The 25,209-nt window shown below is 41.0% G+C and overlaps 1 protein-coding gene across 1 annotated transcript; it reads right to left on the bottom strand.

The window, feature by feature from the left end:
- Window positions 1–3,131: 3,131 nt before the first annotated feature.
- LOC308320864 (myosin heavy chain, fast skeletal muscle-like) lies at window positions 3,132–22,316 on the bottom strand. The gene is made up of 42 exons (XM_080771569.1): window positions 22,235–22,316; window positions 20,369–20,415; window positions 19,738–19,956; window positions 19,501–19,644; window positions 19,176–19,332; window positions 19,054–19,081; window positions 18,850–18,961; window positions 18,624–18,716; window positions 18,476–18,539; window positions 18,259–18,357; window positions 16,531–16,634; window positions 16,249–16,387; window positions 15,860–15,978; window positions 14,541–14,690; window positions 14,277–14,447; window positions 13,826–14,013; window positions 13,526–13,641; window positions 13,197–13,261; window positions 12,843–12,930; window positions 12,286–12,403; window positions 12,077–12,200; window positions 11,844–11,980; window positions 11,297–11,552; window positions 10,495–10,737; window positions 10,024–10,200; window positions 9,380–9,525; window positions 9,202–9,292; window positions 8,719–9,108; window positions 7,879–8,005; window positions 7,600–7,718; window positions 7,313–7,509; window positions 6,593–6,776; window positions 6,296–6,461; window positions 6,056–6,180; window positions 5,634–5,942; window positions 5,325–5,528; window positions 5,115–5,240; window positions 4,051–4,221; window positions 3,866–3,970; window positions 3,650–3,745; window positions 3,365–3,493; window positions 3,132–3,256 (listed from the first exon to the last, which is right to left on the bottom strand). Exons 3-42 carry the CDS (start codon window positions 19,942–19,944, stop codon window positions 3,236–3,238), a joined length of 5,805 nt encoding a protein of 1,934 aa, XP_080627695.1. The 5' UTR covers window positions 19,945–19,956; window positions 20,369–20,415; window positions 22,235–22,316; the 3' UTR covers window positions 3,132–3,235.
- Between the last annotated feature and the right edge of the window lie 2,893 nt (window positions 22,317–25,209).

Here is a 25,209-nt window from a genome sequence, read left to right as displayed (position 1 = left end):
ATATTTTATTATTGATATTACTCTTATTGTGAAGTACCTAACACCAGACAGGAAGTGCTTGTTAACTATGTGTATATAACCCGGTGTAAATAAACCTGTCAGAGATGTGCATACTACTGACCCAGCAACACATAGCTGATGCCTCCTGGTGTGTTATTTATTTACTCTTCAGTGTTTTCCTCCGTCTATAATTTCTTCACTTTATATTTCTGGTACAACACGCAGTGTTACAGCTGTGAAACTCAACAGGTTATGGGCCCAGAGAGACCGGATTTATTTACGAGGTGAAAAGTTTGTTGTCGGTGTGCTTTGCCAAACTAGTCTCGAGTTAGGCTAACAACAGAAGAACGGAACCATGCGGGCTGATTCGAGTGGTCAGACTCATTGGTCAAGATTGTGTTTCGACGGAGATGCTGAGAGATATATACTGTGGGAGACGAGGATGTTGGGACATTTGAGACTACAGGGGTTGAAGGATATCGTCCTAAAAGATCTCGAGCCACCCGTTCAGGGTGAAGAAGTTGATGTGCCCTACGAAGACAAGAACGCTATGGCATATGGAGAGCTGGTCCAGTTTTTGGACAGCAAGAGCCTGTCGCTGATTACACGAGCAGCGACGGATGATGGACGCAAGGCACTAAAGATCTTGAGAGCCTTTTATACAGTCAAAGAGCCGGCTGAAGCAGCATCAGGAAATGACGCTGTCATGAGCGCCCAGATCCGAGTGCCGCAGCCGTCTATGTCTATGCTACATGAAAGTCCTGATGATGACCAGCGAGGGACGGTGAGCGTTGGTGACGGTAGGATGTGCTACAGATGCGGCGTGAGAGGCCACATCGCCAAAATGTGCGAACGCCTGGAGTGGTGTGAATACTGTCAACGTTCTACACACCGGTACGCGGTCTGCAGAAGGAGGAGACAACAGCGGCGAGATGAGGCACGGAGAGTGTCGGAGAAGAAGAACAGCGAGCACGAGTACTCATTCGGGGTGAGAGACTGTGATGCCGAAGTTCAACAAGTGAGAGCCGAAAGAGGACATCGTGATCGTGAGAGACAGACGGGTCTGATGGTCGACACAAGAGCGACTTCCCATGTCATCACGGACATCACAAAGTTCACAAGTTTCGACGGCAGTTTCCAGCCTAAAGAACACTGTATGGAGTTGGCTGACGGTACGAGATGTCGGGGAGTGGCGGAGCGCAGAGGAGATGCAAAGGTGATCCTGATCGACAGCAGGGGGCAGCGCCACACAACTACCCTGAGACGGGCATTATACATTCCTACATATCCACAGGACATGTTTTCGGTGCAAGCAGCAACCACCAGAGGTGCCACTGTTATTTTCCAGAAAGGTAACAATGTTCTGAAGTGCAGAGATACCAGGTTCAAAATATATTTGTACAACAGAATGTATTATTTGAACACAGTGAACGACCAGAAATGTATGGCTAATGCTAATGGTAAAGTGCAGACGCACAGGTTGAAGTATGTGATCCCACCCATTGTAGAGCGCCAGACTGTTAATGATGATGATGATGATGATTTATATGTGCCGAGATGGAGGGGTAGGTCTAAGATAAATACTCCACTCCTACCACGAGGGCAGGTTCAGCAGCAAGTGCACGAGGCTGTAGTAGCTACACCTCAGGCAAACCAGACTGAGTCTGTGCAGGTTCAGCAGCAAGTGCACGAGACTGTAGTAGCTACACCTCAGGCAAACCAGACTGTGCAGTCAGATGAGGGCGAGGCTAAAGATGAGGCTAAACAGCAGACACGTTACCCTTCCAGAGTGAGGATGAAGCCAGCCTATTTGAGTGACTATGTAACTGTCAGTGCAGAAAAGGTCCCGAAGAACATGGACTATTCCTACAGCTACAAGTTAAGAGTCAGACAGCCAGAGGGCAAGAAAACAGTGGGGGAAGCAAGCAAGAAAGCAGTGGGGGACAGAAACGGGATGGTGCATGATTATTGGACTAAAAATCACACTAGTACTCAAAACCCAGCTATGCAGAAGAAAATGAGAACACAAAAGAAACCAAAGAGAAAGAAATGTTCATTTGTGTTCAGTGATCTGATTTTGTGATTTATTTAATCTGCTATTTATTATTAAGTATTTGAAAGAAAATATGCATTTGAAGAAGAGTAATATGTGTATCTAACTTTATTATTGAAACCAGTAATGACAACATGATGACGGATGGTCAAAGGTTTAACTTGAGTGTGTTACAGAAGTGTTTTGATTTGTTTGAAGAGACACACGCATTTTGTATTATACAGTATGGTGAAAAGAAGAGAGGGGAGAAAATAATGTATATAAGAGAAATGTATGAAAAAGAAAATATATCCAATGTACGATCAAGTGGGGGTGTTGGAATAATGATCTGAATTGTATATATATTTTATTATTGATATTACTCTTATTGTGAAGTACCTAACACCAGACAGGAAGTGCTTGTTAACTATGTGTATATAACCCGGTGTAAATAAACCTGTCAGAGATGTGCATACTACTGACCCAGCAACACATAGCTGATGCCTCCTGGTGTGTTATTTATTTACTCTTCAGTGTTTTCCTCCGTCTATAATTTCTTCACTTTATATTTCTGGTACAACACGCAGTGTTACAGCTGTGAAACTCAACACCGCGCTACACTGTCCCTATGCAAATATCACTTCCATCCAATCAGGATAGAGTGGCGGGGCCTTCCGCCAATCATGATCGAGCGGGGTCGGGCCTTGGTGTGTGTGCTGTTGGCCTGTTGCGTGTTCCCCCCACTGTAGTGAGTGCATGTGCACATCTTGTTACCGGGAGGGACCGGGGGTTTTCCAAATCACTGAATGCTCATTTAAAATAAGATCTGGTTGCAAAAGGGGTGAGAGTGGCCCTTTAATACAAGATAACTTAAGCAGGCCAGCTCTATTAGATCAATGGTAACCTTTCAGCACATCACACAGGAAACTGGGTTCAAATCCGTAGAAGAGGAAAGTTACCTAATAGTGCTGCTTTAAGTACATTTATTTAACCTTGCAATGGTTTTACAAAATAGTATATAGTGGACGTGTGAGTTAATTGAAACCAGAATACTCTGACAAACCTGACAATACAAAGTGAAGTAATGAATACAATGTACAATGAATACATGACATTTATTGAATATAATGGGTCATATTGTATGACCTTTTGAATACAATGGGTCATATTTTATTGTTTTTATGGTGAGTTGTATTGGAGAAGTTATTCAGCAGCCTCCTTTCCCTGTAAAATAGGAGCATGCTATTAGATATTCAACATGATTTATTTTGTTAAATCTTAGCCATCTTAGACAGCCAACATAATAAACCTTGATATTGCACATGTATTTACCTTAGAGTCACGACCTTTAGCTCTCAGCTTGTTGACCTGGGTTTCAGCGATGTCAGCTCGCTCCTCTGCCTCCTCTAGCTCATTCTGAACCTTTCTGCACTTAGACAGGTGAGTGTTGGCTGCTTCCTCCTACAATATGATAGAGATGGTTCAAAGCCTCGATATTTGAAAAAAGCACCTTACAAGACAATTTCAGAAAAAAGTGTGGTTGTGACTAATGTTAGTGTTATTATTTCACAACACTCTGCCCATGGCGAACACAACTAAAGATGTATATTGTCTTACCGCTTCTTCAGCCTGCCTCTTGTAGCCCTTCACCTTCATCTGCAGTTTGTCTACCAGATCCTGAAGCCTGGCAACATTCTTCTTGTCCTCTTCAGTCTGAAGTGAGAGTGAATTTATGACATTTATAGTTCTTTGTATTTGTATTTTGTAGTTCATGCAATCTATTCATTTAGTTAGTGGCATGATGGATATTTAAGTGAACATGATATACAGTACCTGGTATGTCAGCTCCTTTACTCTCCTCTCGTACTTGCGGACACCTTTAATAGCGTCTGCTCCACCTCTCTGTGCATTGTCGACCTCTCCCTCCAGTTCACGCACCTTCACAAAGGAATGCACTATGAAATTACTTATTCTTATTTCATTGACTATGAGCTGTGTTGAAGTAAACCACATCTTACCCTAGACTCCAGTTTCTGGAGCTGCTTCTTGCCTCCCTTCATAGCCAGGTTCTCAGCCTCATCCAGACGGTGCTGCAGGTCCTTGACTGTGACCTCCAGGTTCTTCTTCATCCTCTCCAGGTGAGAGCTGGTGTCCTGCTCCTTCTTCAGCTCCTCGGCCATCATAGCAGCCTGGAAAGAAGATAAAATGTACTTCATTGTCCCGCAAGGAAATAATCATGTCACTGCACACTTGACAAACATGGTATGTACATAGATTACATTTATATAAATGTAATCTATATCTATATAAATGTTGACTGCGAGAAAATATCTTGTAATATAACAGGTAATAATAGGGTAATAAACGGATACTAATCGTGGTCATTAGACCAGAGGGAAACAAAAATCATAGGGGTGCAAAATCTGTGAAAAACATGGGAATATATTAAAAAAAAAGTTAATTCTTTCAGCGCCATTGCTGTAGATGTACGTAGGTCAATTGAACCCTATTGCCACCGCCATTGCCGTTGATTAATGGCAATTGCGCTTTTATAGTGCATTCGATCGATCAAGCTTATAATGCTACTTACGTTAGCCGATTAGCTAGCTATGTTGTTAGCACAGCACTGGATCGCCCATCTTAGATTGTCGCCGCCATAATAATCCATTCTATCTGTTTATTTCAATCGCCTGTATCTCCTATTCCTTGTCCCAGATGGCATTTTGGTCAAAACAACGTTTCTTTGACGGCACAGTGAAACACGGGTGAAATTCACCCGAACACTAATGCGAAAGAAAAGTTAAAAAAAACAGGGATGTGGTCGGGGAAACAAACCTGCCCTCTATGATGTCACTGAGCATCATGAAGGTACATTACTGAAAGAACTTCTGAACAGAAATAAAATGTATGTCGCCACCTCTGTGTTGCCAACACTTCTGTCGCCACCTCTGTGTCGCCAAAACTTCCGACACAAAGGAATGTGGGTGTGGAATTCTCTCAATTGTAATACTTAAGCATGACATAAGGATATCTAATTACGGTATCCTGGTATATTGGATAAGAGGCAGAGCTCCTAACTTACATCAGTGATGGCTTTCTTGGCCTTCTCCTCAGCATTCCTTGCTTCACTGACACTGTCATCCACTTCACCTTGGACCTGGATCAGGTCGGTTTCAAGTTTCTTCTTGGTGTTCGCAAGGCTTGTGTTCTAAAATAAAGATTCAGTTTAGCAATGCAAGTATGAATGAGTTGTATGTTAAAAATATCTTGTTAAGTTTTTCCATTGACTTACCTGAGAGTGCAACAGTCCAGCGCGCTCACTGGCATCCACCAGTTCTTGCTCAGCCACTTTGCGGCCTCTCTCTGTCTGTTCCACAGCCACTCTCAGCTCCTCGATCTCAGCGACCATTAGGCCGTTCCTACGCTCCACCATAGCAGCTTGCTCCTTGCTATCTTCTTGGCCTCTGCAAGCATCATCAAGGTGCAGTTGGGCATCCTAAAATAAATCACATTTGAGGTGGTTACGATAAGAGAAACATCAGAATGTGATTTGTTCAAAGCAGTTCCATTGTTTGAAGATCTGTCTAAATATGTTTTGCACCTTAAGCTGTCCCTGAACGTTCCTCAGCTGCTTCTGGGCCTCAGAAGCCTGGCGGTTGGCGTGACTCAGCTGAACCTCCATCTCGTTCAGGTCTCCCTCCATCTTCTTCTTGATTCTAAGGGCATCATTTCTGCTCCTGACCTCAGAGTCCAGAGTGCTCTGCATGGTGTCGGTCACCCTCTGGCTGTTCCTCTTGATCTGCTCCATCTCTTCATCCTTCTCTGCCAGCTTCCTGTCCACCTCACCCTTGATCTGGTTGAGCTCCAGCTGGACACGGAGAATCTTGGACTCCTCATGCTCCAGAGTACCCTGAAATGCAATACAGGATCAAAAGGTTGTAGGACTTTTTTAATATAACATCCATCATTATACTGCTACACTGTTTGAATGTAAAACGTATTGAAAGAAATACGTTTTAATACCTCCGCTTCCTCCAAGGCTGTCTGGATCTCTGACTTCTCTGTCTCTGTCTGCTTCTTGGACTTCTCCAGCTCATGGATGCTCTTTCCAGTCTCACCGATCGTTTCAGTCAGGTCTGAGATCTCCTCTGCAGTGGATTGAAAGTAATGAAATATTTTGTATTTGCATTTTAATAAAGTTGTAACCTGATCGACCGGTTGTTGTTTATGTTTTTTTTTACTGTTGCAGGTACGAAAACATACGTTGCAGGTTCTTGTTTTCACGCTTCATGGTCTCCAGTTGGTCAAGAGACTCCTCGTAGGAGTTCTTCATCTTAAACAACTCAGTGCTGAGAGAACGAGCCTCTTTCTGAGCTCCCTCCAGTTCTGCCTGTCCCTCTTCAAATTTCTGCTTCCATTCTGCCAGGACCTGCATACAATTTGCAATGATTTGTCATTTACCTCCACTTTAAGGACCTGCACACCATTTGTAATGAAATGTGGCATTTAACCCACTTTAAGGACACAAGAAATATTTTGTAATGATGTATGTCAAAGCACCTTATCGAAGTTCCTCTGTTTCTTGTCAAGATTGGCAGCCAAACCATTGGCCCTCTCCACATCAATCATGAGGTCTTCCACTTCACCCTGGAGTCTCTGTTTGGTCTTCTCCAAAGAGGCGCACTTGGAATTCACAGCCTCGATTTGCTCCTCAGCTTCCTGAAGACGCTGGGCGAGCTTCTTCCTGTTGATCAATTTTCAATGGAATTCGATTATTGTGGCAATATTTTGTAGTGAGTGAAGCCAAGAGAAAAATGCGTGATGCATTTTGAGCTTGTACATCTGATAATTCCACTCTTTCTGAAATAGTTTTTCAAAAATGTTTTTCAACATTGAAATGATTATCACGAGTTTGACTATTTTGCCCATTTTTTAATTTTTATCTCAAGCGATTATGTCAGATAATTGCGATTGGGCGACAGGCCTAGTGGTACCAAGCCCCCAGAGCATCTGAGAAACGTTGAAGTCGCCCAACCCTTCTGGCCAAAGCTGCAACTGCAGGCAGGCGGTTTTGCTTGTGCATGTAGCTCGAGCAAAACCGCTCACAGAGTGCGCAGCTGCGGTTTAACACAGAGCGCTCGTTCACAAGTTAGCACTTGTAGAGCGTTCTTCCGGGTGCTTCAAACGCCAGTGAGCAACTTCTATTGAAATGAATAGTGGGAGCGGGTCTGTCCGCTCTCTAGTTTATATAACTCTATGGTAAAAACACTGCTGACTTACTTGGCCTCCTCCAGCTCCTCAGTGCGTTGGACAGCATCAGTCTCATACTTGCTCCTCCACTGACACACCTCAGCGTTGGCCTTGGACATTCCACGCTGCAGCTCCGCCTTCGCCTCCTGCTCCTCCTCAAACTGCTCCCTCAGAAGGTCACAGTCATGGCGAGCTGATTGCACAGCATGAGCAAGGGCATTCTTTGCCTGTCAGAAGAAAATGAAAAAAAACCCAATGTCAGCTGAATGAAATGACAAAGAATATGAAACTAAAATAGAAAATAATCTGTTCCTCACCTTAACCTCCTCTTCAACAAGTCTCTTCAACTCCTCAATCTGTTGGGTGAAGGCCTGCTTGCCTCTGGTGAGCTGAGAGACCAGAGCTTCTTTCTCCTCCAGTTGACGACCAAACTCACCTAATTAGAAATTTTAATATTAATTTCAAACATTTAAAACTTCATCGGTGGCTGCCTGGCTGGGATAACTGTTGATCAAAAGCATTAATTATGGTCAATTTGCTCAAGCACCATAGACAAACCATGTAGTCAAATGATTTATGATTAAATTAACATTTACCGTTCTCTGTCAACAGTCTTGCTCTCTGAGCGCCGATATCATTGATCTGGCGAACGTTTTCATCACTCTTGGCCTTGATTTCACTAAGTTGGTCCTCAAGGGTGCGGCACATCTTCTCAAGATTTCCCTGGAAACGAACATTATACATGTTCAGTCATCTTTTTTTTTCAGATAGGTTCATTGCTTTGATTTAAAGCAAAGCCAATCGATATAGCCTATTTCAGCCCTCCGGTTTATAACTGTATGGTTTCCTTACCCATCACTGAGTTGCTTGGCCATCATTAGCTATGAGGAGAGATCAGCACTGCATTGTTTTTAAAGCCTTAAACACTTATTTGCCTAATTATCTTAACAAACAGGATGGATGCCGTAGGCGTTAAGACGAGTAAGTCCTCACTTTGTCCACGGTGCCAGAGCCGTTAAGACGTAAGATGTTTGATCTGAGTTAAAAAGCCTGTGCACACGCACGTTCTTGATTACACCTTAGATTGACTTAGTTATGATAATAACACGGATCGCCATCTTACTGCGGCCCATATGGACCTCAGTAAGATGGCCGACTTTCACCTGGGTTCATGCCATGACCATCAGCTAGCTGAACTTCCAAATGTGGCTGGCACTGGTCAACGACCCCATCTCCTGGCCAAATAGTAGTATGGCACCTAAACTGTAATAACATTTAGAGTTTGCATACTTGTTCACAAGATTACTAAGACTGCCTTTCAATGCCCCACACATGTGGAACTATCAGTTTAATTTTTTTTGTAATTTATTTCACTTTAGTCACTTTAAACACGTTTGTATGTCTCAAGAATGATATACCATGGCATTCCATCATACCTTTGCCTTAGCAACAGCCTCCATGTTGCTGGACAGGTCATCGATCTCCATCTTGTATTCACTCTTCTCCTTCTCCAGTTTCTGCTTGACTCTCTGAAGGTTGTCGATCTGTTCACCCAGTTCCGCCACACTGTCGGCCTGTTTCTTACGGAGAGCAGAAGCAGTGGCCTCATGCTGCAGGGTGGACTCTTCAAGGTCACGACGCAGCTTCTGGAACTCAGCCTCGCGCTTCTTGTTCATCTCGATCTGAGAAGCGGTGGCGCCTCCAGCCTCCTCCAGCCTCTCACTGATCTCTTCAAGTTCCCTGGAGAGATCGGCTCTCTGCTTCTCCACTTTGGCACGAGCGGCACGCTCTGCCTCGATCTCCTCCTCCAGTTCTTCAATACGAGCCTTTCAAATGAATGTTTAGATTAACATCTGAAAATAACACACTTCACACTTAGGCTAACTTATTATTAATGATTTTACAGAAAATAAAAATACCTGGAGTTCTTTGATCTTCTTCTGCAGCTGGGCCCCCAAAGATTGTTCATCCTCAATCTTACTCAGAAGCTGGCTTACTTCAAAGTCCTTCCTGTTGAATACAGTCAATAGTCATATTTTAGCATCATTCTGCAGGTGGTTTCTCTCCATGACATTTCATATTGTTGGTTCACGTTACTTCTTTATCTTCTCGTCAGATTGCTGCTTGTCATTTTCCAGGTCCATGATGGATTCCTGGGCAAGTTTCAGATCACCCTCAAGCTTTCTCTTGGCTCTCTCCAGGTCCATGCGGAGCTTCTTCTCTTGCTCCAGAGAACCCTCCAACTGCACAACAATATATTGTTGTTGTTAATCAGTAAAAAAATAAACATATAATATTAAAGTTGGAGTGCCGTGATATTTGTATCTTTTCCAGTTTTTCACGTGTTTATGAGGTGACACTACTTCATTAGACCTCTTGGCGTTGTTGTTATGTGCAAGGTTCAAGGTTGCAATGATGTCTTCCTTTTGTATTTAGTGACAGTCAAACGTGCCAATGAAAAAACGGTGATATAGTGACATCACAAAATCATCCCCTCCCCTGGGTGTGGCTTCAGTTCAGGTGGATCACCACCCACCAGCTAAACCAGGCATACTTAATGAACTGGTGGGCGTGTCCACATAAAAACAACATTTTAACAAATACTGTACACTTTTTTTTGAAAACCAAATGTCCACCTCATATAATAATAATAATACCTGATGATCATGTGTTAGGGTGGAAAAATATCACAGCACTCCATCTTTAAATTCAAAACATCTGATTCCCTTTGGTAAACTCACATCGTCAACTTGCTGCTCCAGCTTGGTCTTGGCCTTGGTCAGAGTGTTGACTTTGTCCTCCTCTGCCTGCAGGTCATCCAGGGTTTGCTGATGGGCCTCTTGGAGGGCTTTTTTCTCCTTGGTCAGCTTAGCGACGCCCTCATCCTGAGACGCCATCTCCTCAGTCAGGTTCTTCACCTGATGGAAGCAAAACATAATGTGTTATCATAGAATGGTTCAAATTAAATCAGTACTTTTCAAAGTGGATTCCAGGGACTCTCACGGTTCCTTTAGGGGAGGGGGGTTCTGAATGAACCCTTACAAGGGGAGGGGGGTTCTGAATGAACCCTTACAAGGGGAGGGGGATTCTGAATGAACCCTTACAAGGGGAGGGGGATTCTGAATTAACCCTTACAAGGGGAGGGGGGTTCTGAATTGACCCTTACAAGTCTGTAACTTACTGAGTGTAAGGACGTTGAGTATAATCTATACCTTGTTTTCAGTGGCGTGTTTCTCCTTCTCCACTTTGGCCAAGGTGAGCTCCAGGTCATCAATGTCCTTCTTGAGCTCAGAGCATTCATCCTCCAGCTTCCTCTTCTTGGCAGTCAGTTCAGCATTGATCTCCTCCTCGTCCTCCAGTCTCTCGGTCGTCTCTTTGAGCTTCGCCTCCAACTGGATCTTACTTTTAATAAGACCTTCACATCTCTCCTCAGCATCATTCAGAGCCTCGTCTCCCTGGTTGTCAATGAAAATGAATTGGTCAGCATTTGTTCTGGGTGAGGTGAGGACAAGGAAGAAGCTGGATGGGGTGCAGTACTAAGTTCCGAACTTCCGACACGTGTTTTGATCCGACGGACATTAGACCTACCTCTATCCCTAACATAACCACAACCGCAATCACGGGAGCAGCAAATGTTCGAGCGGTAGTCCGACCGCTGTTCCCGCATGTCGGACTAATGCTCAAACTAATCAAACTCCTCCAAAAGGATATAATATAGTAGTGTATCAACCTCATCCAAAAGGATATACTATAGTAGTGGGTGGGTGAATAGCGGTTGCAGCAGAGTGACTTTGAGAGCTCTTTCAGCGTACAATGTAAGTCAACGAGGAGAATATTTTGAATTATCAATTTCTAATCAATGGAGCAATTATTTTAGATTTCTTGTCCACCTTTGGAGTTACATCATGGCAACGTAACTATACAACTCGAACCTCAAAAAAGTGGTCTTGCCCTTTAGGATGATAAACAATATGAAATATTAGCAACATTTCCTGTACAAGTGTAGCTACTTACTGATGCCGATGCTGCTGCAAGGTTATTCTTCTCCTGCACCACAGCTATCAATTTCTCTTCCAGTGTCTTCTTCAAGGCCTGGGCAGTGGCCAGGTCAGTCTTCATCTTTTCATAGTTCTCCTTCATGTTCTGCAGCTCCTTCTCAGTCTCAGCACTCTGCAAGAGAGGCTTGATCTTGTAGTAGACCATCATCCATGGCCAGTGTTTCACATTGACGAATGAGCGCATGTTGAACTGGATGGTGTAAATGGCCTCTCTGTGGACAACAGTGGATCATGATTGAAATGCAGATTGAGGGTTTCCATGTTATTATATAATTGTTTCATTATAGTTGTACTATTGTTGTTGTTATTATTGCTGTTGGTATTATTGTTAACCACCGCAATGTAAATCCTATAGCCTGATTCTGCTAGAGGTTTCTTCTGCTGTTTATTAAGGAGATTTTTTCCTTGCCACCATCATCAAAAGCTTGCTCTGCAATTTTTGCTATTTTATTATAGTGATTTGACACTTTATTTCTTTTATTGAATAGATGTTTTCAAAGTACCTCCTAGCCGTCATCTTGACATACTCCTTCCTCATGATGTAACCCCTTGCGATTGCCTGAGTCATGCCGACCAGAGCAGCCAGCTTTTCATCTCGCATCTCTTCAAGGACACCCAGCAGACCAGCTTTGAAGAACACCTGAATACAATGTCACAAACAATGTAACTAAACAACCATAAAATCTATTTTTAGTCCTCTGTCCATAATGTTAAACCAGATTGGGAGTGTGTTTACCTTGGTGTGTCCGAACCTGTACTCATCAACAGGTACGTCAATGGACCCAAGCAGCTTCTCAGATGCCTTCTTGTTGTCCATGAACGCGCCTTCGGGACATGCGCTGGCGTTCAGTACTTTGTATCTGTTTTGCAGAAGTTCATGGTCATTTTGCATGCCTCCCGTTAATACGTTTGGAACTAAAAGCTGCTGGAAAAAGGAATCGATACCTCTGCTTGAAGTCAGCATAGGGGATTCTGCTTGGGAAGCCCTTTCTACAAATTCTGATGCCCTCCAGCACACCATTACACCTCAGCTGGTGGATGACCAGGAAGTTCTCCATCAGTCCTGTAAATATGTTGCTTCATTATTATTACAACAAAATAGTTACACACTGGCCAAAGTTGCATTTAATGAGTCAAAACGAGTCAACCAAAATAGAAACATACAAAAGAATGTCATCTGCATAGGGAGATCTTATATTTTAAGTGTATTCTGTGTTGTACCCATATATGTCAGCATTTGCTATAATTGTCTGGGCAAAGGGCCCTAGAGCTAAAGCAAATTGTGAGGACAGTGTCTGGTTAGTCAGTCTCCTAGCTGCAGTGGGGTTGCTGTACAATAGCCTAATCCATGTAATGAACCTATCTCCAATGTCAAATCTTTCCATCACTGAGAACAAGTACGAATATTCCACCTGGTCGAAAGCCTTTTCCGCATACAAGGTCTTCCTTAGGGCCTCTAGGAGAGAATTGATAAAGGCGTCAAATGTTTCTTTTCTGTTTACCTGGACACTTGGACTCGTTGGGAATCAGGCAACGCACAAAGTGAGGATGTGTGCTCCTCAAGTTGGTCATCAGCAACCCCAAGTTTGCCTAATAAGACATAAAGGTTTATAATTAGTCAAAAGTGATAGAAAGTTGTAGTTTTTCTTCCACTATAATTATTTGAACTCTTTAGATACTATACTTACTTTGCAGATTTAGATTTTTTTTAAAACATACTTTAACGACATAAACCCTATTTTAAACTTTAATTCCAACATTTAAAGACTATTTTTTTACATGGATATAATGTTGATAATAATAACGCTTCATTCTTACAGGGATATATGTTGATAATAATGAAAAGATATTATTACCCTGAAAGCACTAGACACAGTCTGCATGGAACCACCCTTCTTCTTGCCTCCCTTCTTGGTATTATCTGTTTATATTAGAATCATGGGTTATCATTAGTTATATATAATGAAAATGCTTCCCTTCTTGTCAGTTTCTGAATGTTTATAGTATTTATATACTGTAACAATACCTTCAGGCTTAGGTGGGGGATAGAACACATTATATTATATTATTGTCGTATATTCATTTGCTGTTGTCCCGCCCCCGTTGTGTTCCTATTGGCTGGGGTACAGCCATAACTCCAGTTCCCAATATGCTAAATGCTCCAAACCAATTGTAATAAACATACCTTCAGGCTCAGGTGGGGGATATAACACACAGAGCAGCTTCACTGTAGACTTCTGGTACAGCTGCACCACGGAGTCGTTGAGAGGATCCTTGTTCTTCTCTAGCCATCCTGTGATGCTGTTGATTGATTGATGGATTGATTGAATACTTTATTAACAGTTTTTTTAACAAAAGCCTATCGCTTGTTTCCATTGGGGTCCTCCATACTCAATTAATCGAAAACTGTAGTCCACAGTTCCGGTTATATTATATATAATGTATAATTACAGTGCATATATGCATACTATAGGGTTCTGTTCACCTGTAGTCCACAGTTCCAGCATAGTGGACCAGGGAGAAGTGAGCCTCACCCTTGCCTTTACCAGGCTTGGGTTTCTCAAAGGCCTTGTTCTTCCCCAGATGCAGGTCAATCAACTTCTCTGCAAAACTTTTGTCTGTAGCTTTTGGGAACATGCACTGCTCTTCAAGGCTGGAGAAGATGCCCAAGGGCTTTGGGAAGGAGATAAAAGAGACAAATCAACAAAAGCTTAGTGCCAATGACAAAAAATGTGCATTGTCCATTAAAGCACAAAATAATTGTATACCTTCAATGAACGCAATGCTGACACCTAAGTCCATAGCAATACATAATAATATAATACACTATACTATTAATAATTCTATACCTTCTCAATCAGCTCAATGCAACAGTGTATGTATTTCATTCTCAATCAGGTCAATTGCAGGCAGCCAAGTCCATATACAGTACCTACCTTCTCAATGAGCTCAATGCAGATAGCCAAGTCCATGCCGAAGTCAACGAGATCCCAGGGAATTCCCTCTTTCATGTATTCTTCTTGTTCCAGAACAAACATGGTGTGGTTGAAAAACTGTTGCAGTTTCTCATTGGTGAAGTTGATGCACAGCTGCTCCAGGGTGTTGAACTGTGAGAGGAAATATCATTAGCCCAATCTCTTGTAAATGTGTAACTGTGACAAAAATATTTAGTCTCCAACTTAAAACAAGTCCATGCTTACATCAAAGATTTCAAAACCAGCGATGTCCAGCACACCAATGTAGTAGTTTCTCTGCTGCTTGGTGTCCAGCATCTCGTTGATCCTAATGACCATCCACAAGAACAGCTTCTCATAGATGGACTTGGCCAAGGCACTGCATGAGTTCATTGTCTGAAGGAAATAGGAACATTATAGTGAATTACACAATTTAAGCAATTTTAGCCTTTGCATAAGCCTGCAAGGTTTTCAATACACAGGGTTGGATACACAATAGAGGGTATGCACATGCATAAAGTGAATGGCAAATCGAGTGGCAAAGTGAGTGACAGTCAGTTAGATGCAATCAAATACAACTTCTCTATTTGGATGTATGGGCTGTCAAGGCCAGAAAGTAGTTTTTTTGCCACTCAGTAGACATTCCTTCATAACTTCCGGGTTTGCATACACTCTATACACAAGGTGTAGTCATATATATATATATATATTTTTTTTTACATGTTTTTTTTAGAAATATTTGTTTTTTGCTTGTTTGCCTTTATTGATAGATACAAGTGAAGATGGACAGGAAAGAGGGAGAGAGAGACCGGGAAAAACATGGACCAAACGTCGTCATGAACGGGACTCAGACACACAACGCACTACGGGCAGAGCCTAGATATGTGGCATGCGCCTGTCCTGGCCCACTAGGCCAGCAGGCGCCAAACATGTCAGTAGAGGTACTTGGAACTGCACATGTTTCTGCAGTGTGCTTTTGTTTTTGTAGCAAAAATGCAGGGCATTTGGCCTTGGTCAAAGTTTTAAGCAAATCAGTGCAGTTAATTGTAAAAATGCCAATCGGCCTGTTATAGTGCCGCCATGAGGCTGATTTGAAATGTTTCAAGTGGCATTACTTCCTCGGGTGTATGGGAATATGCGTGCAAAATTTCACAGAAATTGCACACTGCGTTCATGCATTTTGTTCAGTTTAATGGATATAGAGATACTGTGTACCGGTTTGCATGATGTTTGGACAAAATCTGTAGGACTAGGAATGATATCAAAACATGTGTTTTGCCAAAATCGACCTCCTAGTGGCGTGCCGATTACGCCAATCTGAAAGATTTGGGGCAGAGGTTCTGCTCTGGGATCCACCGATCCAGGGAGTGTGCATGCATAGTTTCGCGGCCAAACAGTGCCTGAGATTGCACAGACATGGTGCAAAACATAATCTCTGCCTCGCCTTCAGCCTGGCTGAGACAATAATGTTGGAGGATCATTTTAATACTGATTTAAAACAGTCTGGACACAACTTATAAGGTGTGTATGAAATCAGAACATGGAAATAATGTAACTTTACTCACCTGTGGCACAGTTTGTCCTTTAGTGACATATTCATTTCCCACTTTAACTCTGGGGTAGCAGTATGCCTTAAGCATATCCGCTGAGTTCAGACCCAACAGGTAGCAGATCTTGTCAGACACTGAAATGATCATACAATTTGCAATTTACGATTCAGGCATTTAGCAGACGCTTAATCCAGAGTGCGATTTAAGCAAGTTAAACACAATTGGTAATAAATTGAATGCATACAGCTAGTAATCTAGGACCATTTAGGTAAACCAAATAAGCTTCAGTATAAACAGTATACTATAAATTAATAATGACAATATATTGAAAATATATTTAGCTTAGTTATTTTGAAATAATTAAATACAAGACTATCACATTTTTTGTTGAAGATGCAACTTACCCTCCGTGCCGTCTGGCTCCGCCTGTTCCTCACGCTGCTTCTGTTTGAAGTTCAACACCCCATGATGCATCACTGCACCGGTGAACTTGTAGATGGATGCTTTCTCATCAGCGTTGAAGCCCAGGATGCCAATAGCCTCCTGAAGATTGAGATTAAGCATTATATTAGCAATCCAGTTTAAATAGGATTATTTTGGGAGATCATGGCCTGAAAACCACTGCTGTAGAGCAACTGACTGCAATGCACAGTGAGTATTAGAAATGTAAAATAATGTCCATTTACATCTGTAGCCTCCAACTCGACTTTGTCATCAATGCTGGCCACAGTGATCTGACCCATGCTGATCAACGGGAAGTCGTATGGGTTGTTGGTGATGAGACAACTTTCTGAGAAGGGATAAAAAAAAGTGTGAACATGTGTTTCTATTCATTAGTGTGGTTCAACCAGACTTGTAATATATATATATAATATAAACTTTATTACAGGCTCGTGGCCCACAAGGTAAAAATACAGTACATTTACCCAGCCACACAGGTTACTACTCTAGGCGAGGCACTCATGCCAGTGTCCTATGATGGTAGAAGTGTACCTTACAGAACTACGGCCTGGGTCTGTCATCTGTCCAATGAGTCTATTCAGTGAGCAATCCAGCCTGCTCATGAATTTGAATGTCAAGTTCCTCAACAGAGCCATGAATGTAGTCCCATGAACAGAAAAGCCTACTGGCTCTAGTGCTCCTGGGTTTTTTTAACAGGATACGAAGACAGTCATTATAGGCTACTTGCAGTTTGCGTAAGCTCTCCTTCTTGTACTTCACCCACATCGGAGCTGTGTAGAGAGGGGTGCAATAAGCTCTAAAGAGGTTTACCTTAACATCCGTAGTACAATGGTGAAATTTACGGACCAGCATCCTCTAAGGTATCTGTTATGATATGCCCAAGATATTTTGTAATTTTGGACACACCCGTAATTTGACCAGACAGATGAAAGGCAGGAAACATAAGTTCCAGATCTTCTTTAGAACATACAGTATGAGTGTCATGCTCTTCTTGGCATTATACTGAATATCAAAGTCAATACCGTAAATTGTATAAATATAATAGTAACACTTTATTTTTTTACTTCTTTCTAGAGTAACCCTAAACTTTGGTTCACTACTTATCCCACAGTTTTGATGGCACACACTTGACCGGCTTCATCGGGAATCGTATTTTGCTAAGAGAAATGTTTAATGTTTAATTGATTGAATTAATGTATTTGTGCATTACATTTCCACATTGACATGAATCGGAAAATGCGAAAAGTCACGTTGATGTATTTTTTCCTAGGAGACAGTAAAGGCTATAGTTACAAAACTAGGAGGGCAGGTTCCTAATAATTATTACAATTAATTAACTTATAATTATATCGGTCGGCTATATGGTGGCGCTATAACAGCCCACTTTATGTTTTGGCTTATAACTCTTGAACCGTAGGTCGTAAAATAAAAAATTCCCTGGATTCCTTGGGTCATGACCTATGGTCATGACGCATCTCCACGTCAGGATAGATTTTCCGCCATTTCGAATTTTCTCCAAAACACACTTTTTTAGTCCTACAGATTATGTCCAAATATCATAAAACATTTGTACACATGATCTGAGGACCTATCCGATTAAAACAGCACAGACAGAATTTTGATAGTGTGTATCGTGCAGCCGTAATCGTCGTCCAAAGTGGGAGGGGCCTATTTTACAAAAAAACAAACCCAAATTTGAATCACATGTCACTGGTGGTTTAATCAACCCAGAGCAAAAAGCAATTCAATTTTAATCCACAGGGGGTGCCGCAAATGCAATTTTTTTAAACTTCCGCATGATCACAGGGGTGACGTGACATTGTAATTGGCTAGAATAATTAGTGGGAGGGGCCTATGTAACCGATTGCGGCAACCACACTTTGACATTTTTCAAAATTGCGACTTTTCTAGTTAATTTATGTTCTCACTGCATCATCAGTATAATTCCTTACCAATAATCCCAGGTATGTGGTCGGTCATCATCTGGAAGAAGATATGGTAACCTCTCTCTAGAGGAAGCTGGTAGGTCACTCTAGACTTCTCCAGCAGATCTATATGGGTTGTACAACATAATTATTAATAATAATAATAATAATCTATATGGTTTGTACATATATGTACATGTAATCCTCAAATATATAATTTCTTATCTCTGAACTTTATACTTACATGTCTCAATATCAGCACTGGCCAATTTACCCGCATTGTTGAAATGGATTCTGATGAATTTACCCTGTTTGATATAGCACAATTAGTTGCATCCGTCGTGTGGAATTATTGCAGGTTTACTCATAAAATGTCATTATTTTACACTTACAAAGCGAGAGGAGTTGTCATTCCTCACAGTCTTGGCATTACCATAGGACTCCAGCAAGGGATTGGCTGCAATAATCTGATCCTCCAGTGACCCCTAGAATGTTTTAGACATCGCCCAATTTAAAATTTGGTCTGAATTCTTTTAAATTGAATTGCTATATTTCATATAAATGCTTTATGTTCCAAAACATTTTTGTTAAAGTTAAAAACGTATACATATACAGTACCTGAATTTTACCACTATTCGCGGCCGATTTCTCTCCACTAGCAGTTGCTGCTGTTGCAAAGTACTGGATGACACGCTTGGTGTTCACAGTCTTCCCAGCACCGGATTCTCCACTGGTTATAAATGCATACATTCAGATAAATGCACTTAGTGAATTTGTGTACAATGTTCTTTTTTTAATGCCTAGTATATGATGGAAACTTACGTGATCAGGACAGACTGGTTCTCTTTATCTATAAAATGTAAAGCAATTTTTTTTGTCATGGATACACAGCACAAAACCATTGTAGTTATGTATTTGTTTACATTGTCCTGACTAGTACGTACCCATCAGCATGAACTGAAAGGCGTTGTCAGAGACAGAGAAGATGTGGGGTGGAGCCTCAATACGCTTCTTGCCTCTGTAGGCATTTACAACCTCCTGGTCGTACACTGGGAGCCACTTGTAGGGGTTCACAGTTGCACAGAACAAGCCAGAGTAGGTCTGAAGGGGAGAAGAGAGAGAACATTAACATTGAACATAACTTCAGAACCATGAGTTTGTTTGCATTTTCTTTCCTACAGTTTTTCATTTGATGATGTAATTTGTACTCTGTGTTTGTGTTTTTCTTTCTTTGACAGGTGAAATAGTGTACTGCTCTCAAAAGCTTACATAGATCATCCATGCTGCATAACGCTCTTTGAGGTTATACAGGACAGAGGCTTCACTGAGGTAGGTCATCATGGCCATGTCCTCAATCTTGTCATACTTGGGAGGGTTCATAGGGGTCACGTCCGCCTCAGGGACAGTTCTTTTCTAAAAAATAAAAAAATAAAATAAAAGCACAACATCAGAATGTAATGTGATTACAGTTGTACTGTGCCACTATTTGATTTTATATACACCTACTTCTTTCTTGTCCAGCGTTTCCACGGTGACTTGTGTACCCTCCTTGCTTAAAATCTTACACTTGAGGTACAGCTCGGCCTTATCAGCCACATATGCTGCAGCTTTGGCATCAAAGGGCGCAGTTTGAGCTTCCATTCTCTCCCTCTCTGGCTTACGGAGATAAATGGCGGCAGCGCCGTACTGCTTCATCTCTTCGTCCGTACTCATGGTGGCGGCTTTCTGTAGACATTGAGGAGAGGAGAAGCAAGCACTCAGTCGGGTAGTTCACAATATAAGAATATCGGGTAGTCCATAGAAAGGAATTCCAGCATTAACTTTTTATCCATTTAGGATTTTTTTGTTTATTAAAGGTTTACCCCCAGCAGCAGCAACAAATGGACGTTTCAGCACATTGGCCCTTCTCTGCTTATTTTATATTTATTTTACGCTGAGGAAGGCCTAAGGGCCTACATTTGTTGCTGCTACTGGGTGTGAACCTTTAATATAAAAATAATAAATGGAATAAAAGTGTGTGCTGGTATGCCTTTCTACAGACAGACAATAGATGGTGTTGACGCCTTTGCTGACTTGACATCTGAGCAGATCATTGTAGGACTATGCTAGGTTTAATAGAAAAATTATGAACACTCACTTTTCCCCTCTACCAGTAGCAGTGAAACCTTGGGTGCAGTACAAGTCCTAAGTGGGGGGGAAAAAAACGTCATTTTGAGGACATTAAAATGAGTTGAATGATTTAGTATTATATGAATCCTATATTAATAATAATAATGAATTGCATTTTTATAGCGCTTTTCCAAGTGCTCAAAGCGCTTTACAATGGTTCATTCATTCATACATTGTTCATTCTTGCCGCACAGCACTTCATGAGAGACACTCATTAGTTCCACATCTGAAAAGAGTGATCCATTCCATCCAATATCACCGCATGCAATGAAATGAAATGATGCTTGCCCATTCACTTCTTTTCATTTGTTTGTTTGTTTGTTTTTTGCTCGTTTCTTTGTTTTGCACTCCGTCCGTGTGTGCACTTGTGTCTGTCCGTCCGTCCGTCTGTGTACAGCTAATCTCCAGCACTGTTAACCTCCAAATTTTGCACACACACTCCCTGGATGCCATGATGAACCTCTGCCCCAAATTGTCCAGAACGGGCTGTTCACATTGGCCTGTTATAGCGCCACCAACATGTGGATTTTTGCAAAACACATTTTTGGAACAAAATGCAAGGAGTAAGAAGAAATGTCACCCTTTTTACATTGGCCTATTATAGCGCCATCAGGAGGCTACAACCTGACCTGCCCTGTGGAGACCTGTGCCCCGAGGGGCACTTTTTCTAGTTTCTTCTTTTTTCGTACTGAAGCCATGCTAAAATAAAATAAGTTTCCCCTTTCTAATACACTTTCATTCCATTGTATGAATTAAGGTTACATTCAGGTGGTTACACTAGCCAAACTGTACTCAAGTAAAATAATAATAATAAAAAAATAAAAATGACAGGCAATGTAAATTATTATTTAACTAATCATAACATAATTTAAACGTCTAAATAGAAATGAATGAACAAAAGCAAATTCCAATCTGGCCTAAACCATAATTATAAATAAAATACTATACAGTCAATCATTTAAATCCTTGGATGGTAATTGGATGATTTGAGGCATTTTGTTCCAAAAAAATGTGTTTTGCAAAACTCCACCAGTTGGTGGCGCTATAAGTTACAGGCCAATGTGAAAAGAGTAGGATATATTCCTTAGCCTAGTAGGAAAGTCCATGAAAGATTTCACATAAATTGCACGCTGTGTTCATGATTTGAGGCATTTTGTTCCAAAAATGTGTTTTGCAAAACTCCACCTGTTGGTGGTGCTATAAGTTACAGGCCAATGTGAAAAGCATGGGTTATATTCCTCAGCCTAGTAGGAAAGTCCATGAAAGATTTCACATAAAGTGCATGCGTTCATGATTTAAGGCTTTTTGTATAAAACGGCCAATCCTGTAAACTTTGAAAGCCAATGTTAGCCAATTAGGATGGAATATGAAATATCGGACAGATGCGGCTTGAACACATGACTATAGAGATAGTGTGTAACGATTTGCGGGATTTTTGGACAGAATCTGGAGGAGTAATATAAAAACATGTAAGTTTGGGGCAGAGGATTGGCATCCAGGGGGTGTGTGTGCAAAATGTGGCATCGACTGTTAACGGTGCCGGAGATTAGCTGTACACAGAAGGACGCACGGACACACACACGGACGGACGGAGTGCAAAACATACTCTCTCCCTATGCCTTCGTCCTGGTGGAGACAATTATGCTGTCCACTATGCTGTCCACTAAGTGGATCATGTTTGCAGCTATGTGGTATGTATGCAGTCACACAAATGAAATGCCTGGTTTATATGACTAGGATTAGCTAACATCTCTAAAACATTTATATGACTATGCATAGCTTACATATCTAACACATTAGTAGGACTATGAAAGACAGATGAAGTCTCACTCACCAGATGAAACGTAGAAGACCTCTGCAGTGCATCAACCGGTTCAGCAGGCTTATATGAGTTGTTAATTGCATGCTATGCAGAAAGTAAAAGTAGGAATGGCCTTTAATGGTTCTTCCTTCTTGTTGACATTGCAATAGCATCCTTATAGTCCAACCATTCCCATGACACTGGATAGTGCATCTTGGAGGTGCATCAAGTTTATGAGTCAACTTTATGGCCATGCCAGTGGCTATGATATAAATATAGCATGATAGGCAGGGTGTGGGGTGCCTGTTTTGGTATAGTCATGACAGCATGACTTGTCAGATACATTATTTTAATATTCAATGAGGAAATACATTGCAAATACTCCACTTAAGTAAAAGTACCTCTAGCTGTACACAGCTAATTGTCCATTAATTGAGTAAATGAAAATTAGTTACTTTACACCACTGGTATTTCCATTGTATGCTTCACACTTCCACTACATTTAATTTCAGGAGGACTCTTAAGCTTTTGTTACGTTTTGGGGGGTTTGATGTAATTTTTATTTATTTTTTTGTCACAGTTCAGATTTAGGTTAGATGTCCTGATGTCAGATGTCTTAATGGCACTGGCTTCAATGTAGGAGCAGCACTGGCACTCAACCTCCAGCCCATTAACGTGTCTCACCTAACTCATTTCTATTCCGTGTGCTCATCACATTTCAGCATTACATTTCACCATAAATACATTCGTTAACAGACACCTTCCATGTTTAATTGCAAACACAGCTTCTCTCACACAGCTGATACAGTCCAAGTTTGTTGTCACTCACAGCTTGCCTAAATAAAATCAAGCAGGTACAAAGTAGCCTAAACCCAAATATAGTGTGTTTAATGAATAGACCAGTGGTTCTCAAACTGTGGGTTGGGAGCCCAAAGGGGGTCCCCAAATGATTACTGAGGTCTCCAGATGATTTGCTTACTGTGCAACATTGTTTTTCTCACTCAACAGTAGTTAAATATTCAAATATTACCTAAGAAAGAGGGACATTTCTTGTTGATCGGCTATTTTCCCAATATATCTGTGAAACAGAGTGCTGAGCAGCAGTTGTGTACAATAAGTACATTTCATTTGTTATTATACTTAAATGGCCACTTGACCCCTTTTGCAACCAGATCTTAATGATGTTTAACACAAACACTTTCCTGTGTTTACTGTTTTTAGATATTTTAGTCATGACGCCATGCCATGTTCACGACCAAAATTGTGGTCTCACTTCCTTTCTGGACTTCAAGTCACACCTCCAAACAGCCCCCTATTTTTATGTTCATGTTTATTATTTTTAGTATTTCTAATTTGTGAGCTTGTAAATCTGCTATTTTCCAAGGATTTGAATACATTTTATACCTTTTGAAATAGTGTGAAATTGACCTTCTGAATAAATAGTAGCCTACTTTTACTTTTGGTACTTTTCTACTTTTACACAAGTACATTTTGAATATCGAAATTGTAATAAACAAAACTATTTCTACAATAGAGTATTGATTATTCATTCCATCACTGATAGGCATTATAGTAGATAGATTACATCTAGATCTGAGTCACTGAGCAACTCTACATGAAACATTATGAAGTATCATGCAGTGGTGTATAGTAACTATACTGCGTATAGTTACTAGAGTACATTTAGAGTACATTAAGTACTGTAAAACATTTGAGGGATTAGTATTAGTATTATGCACACTTTCACTTCTGTTTTATACATCTTTTACTCCACAACAATAATTTGACAACTTTAGTTTGAATATTTGGATTATTATTACATAAAACATACATTCACAACTTCCTCCCTATAGGCCTACTTTGGCTATTTCAAAATGGACGTACAATGGTGAACACATATTGTAGATCTGCACCAGTCACCAGAACCAAGGTTGTGTGTTTCTAGTGGCTTTGACGTTTCAATGGGAATTGTTATACAGTGGAAAGAAAATGTGTGTGATGTCATTATTTTCAAATATTATTATACTAGTTTTTGAAATAGTTCATTTTAAACAACCAATAAATCGGAAATTAATGTTATTTTCATATTAAAGCTCATTTTTCTTTCACTTGTTACTTTAGCATGTTTGCTTTACCTTAAACTACATTTAAACTTTGAAAGGTTGAGATATAATCACAGCAGACTTTGTTTACTGTGTTTTACTTTATGCTCACTTTCATACTTTTGAAGCTATCCAACTTCAAAGGAGGAGGTGGAATGTGGATCTCAGAGTCTTTTCAGCTTTTCCAATACAAACTAATGGTCTTTGCTAGAGAGGACATGGGAGGAATGAGCTTGTGTTTGTGAAGTCACTGCGGCCACATTTCTTACACTACAGATCTGTGTGATGTTCTACTACTACTATACATTTTAAGTTAAGACAACCCATGTCACTCTGCACTGTAGCAATTAGTACACTTGGGGCTGTTTCATGCTTAGCCTGTGAAAGTGGTGCAAAGTAACTAAGTACATCTACTCAAGTACTATAAAATAAAGTGCAGTGCTCCCAATGCACAGTAGGGCCTGACTCACACCTTCGCAACAGATTGATGTATGAGATGTATAGCTGATGCAAGCTCTCAATGCATTTCCAATGGGAGTCACATGGTTTGACACTACATTTGTGTTGTATGAGGGGGTGGGGGGCAGTCGAAAGCCGAAAGCCGTACAGCACAAATGTGACAAACCATGTGACTTCCATTGGAAATGCATTGGGGCAAGATGTATCACACCCTTTGTATACATCTAGCATGCATCAATGTTGTATGCTAGATCGAAAGGTGTGAGTCGGCCTTAAGAGTTACTTTTACTTTACTTTCCATGTTTGTTATACTTCATACAGCATTTGACAGCTTTAGTTACTTGTTACTTTGCAGATTGTATAATACAAAACTTAACACTTTGGCTATTCGAAAAAAGCTGAGCTACAATGTGATGTGTTGTGTTTGTAGATCTGCTGTTTCTGAAA

Source organism: Protomyctophum bolini (assembly GCF_963924005.1).
Source record: "Protomyctophum bolini genome assembly, chromosome: 9".
Classification (NCBI taxonomy): Eukaryota; Metazoa; Chordata; class Actinopteri; order Myctophiformes; family Myctophidae; genus Protomyctophum; species Protomyctophum bolini.
This window is presented reverse-complemented; position numbering and strand designations above follow the sequence as displayed.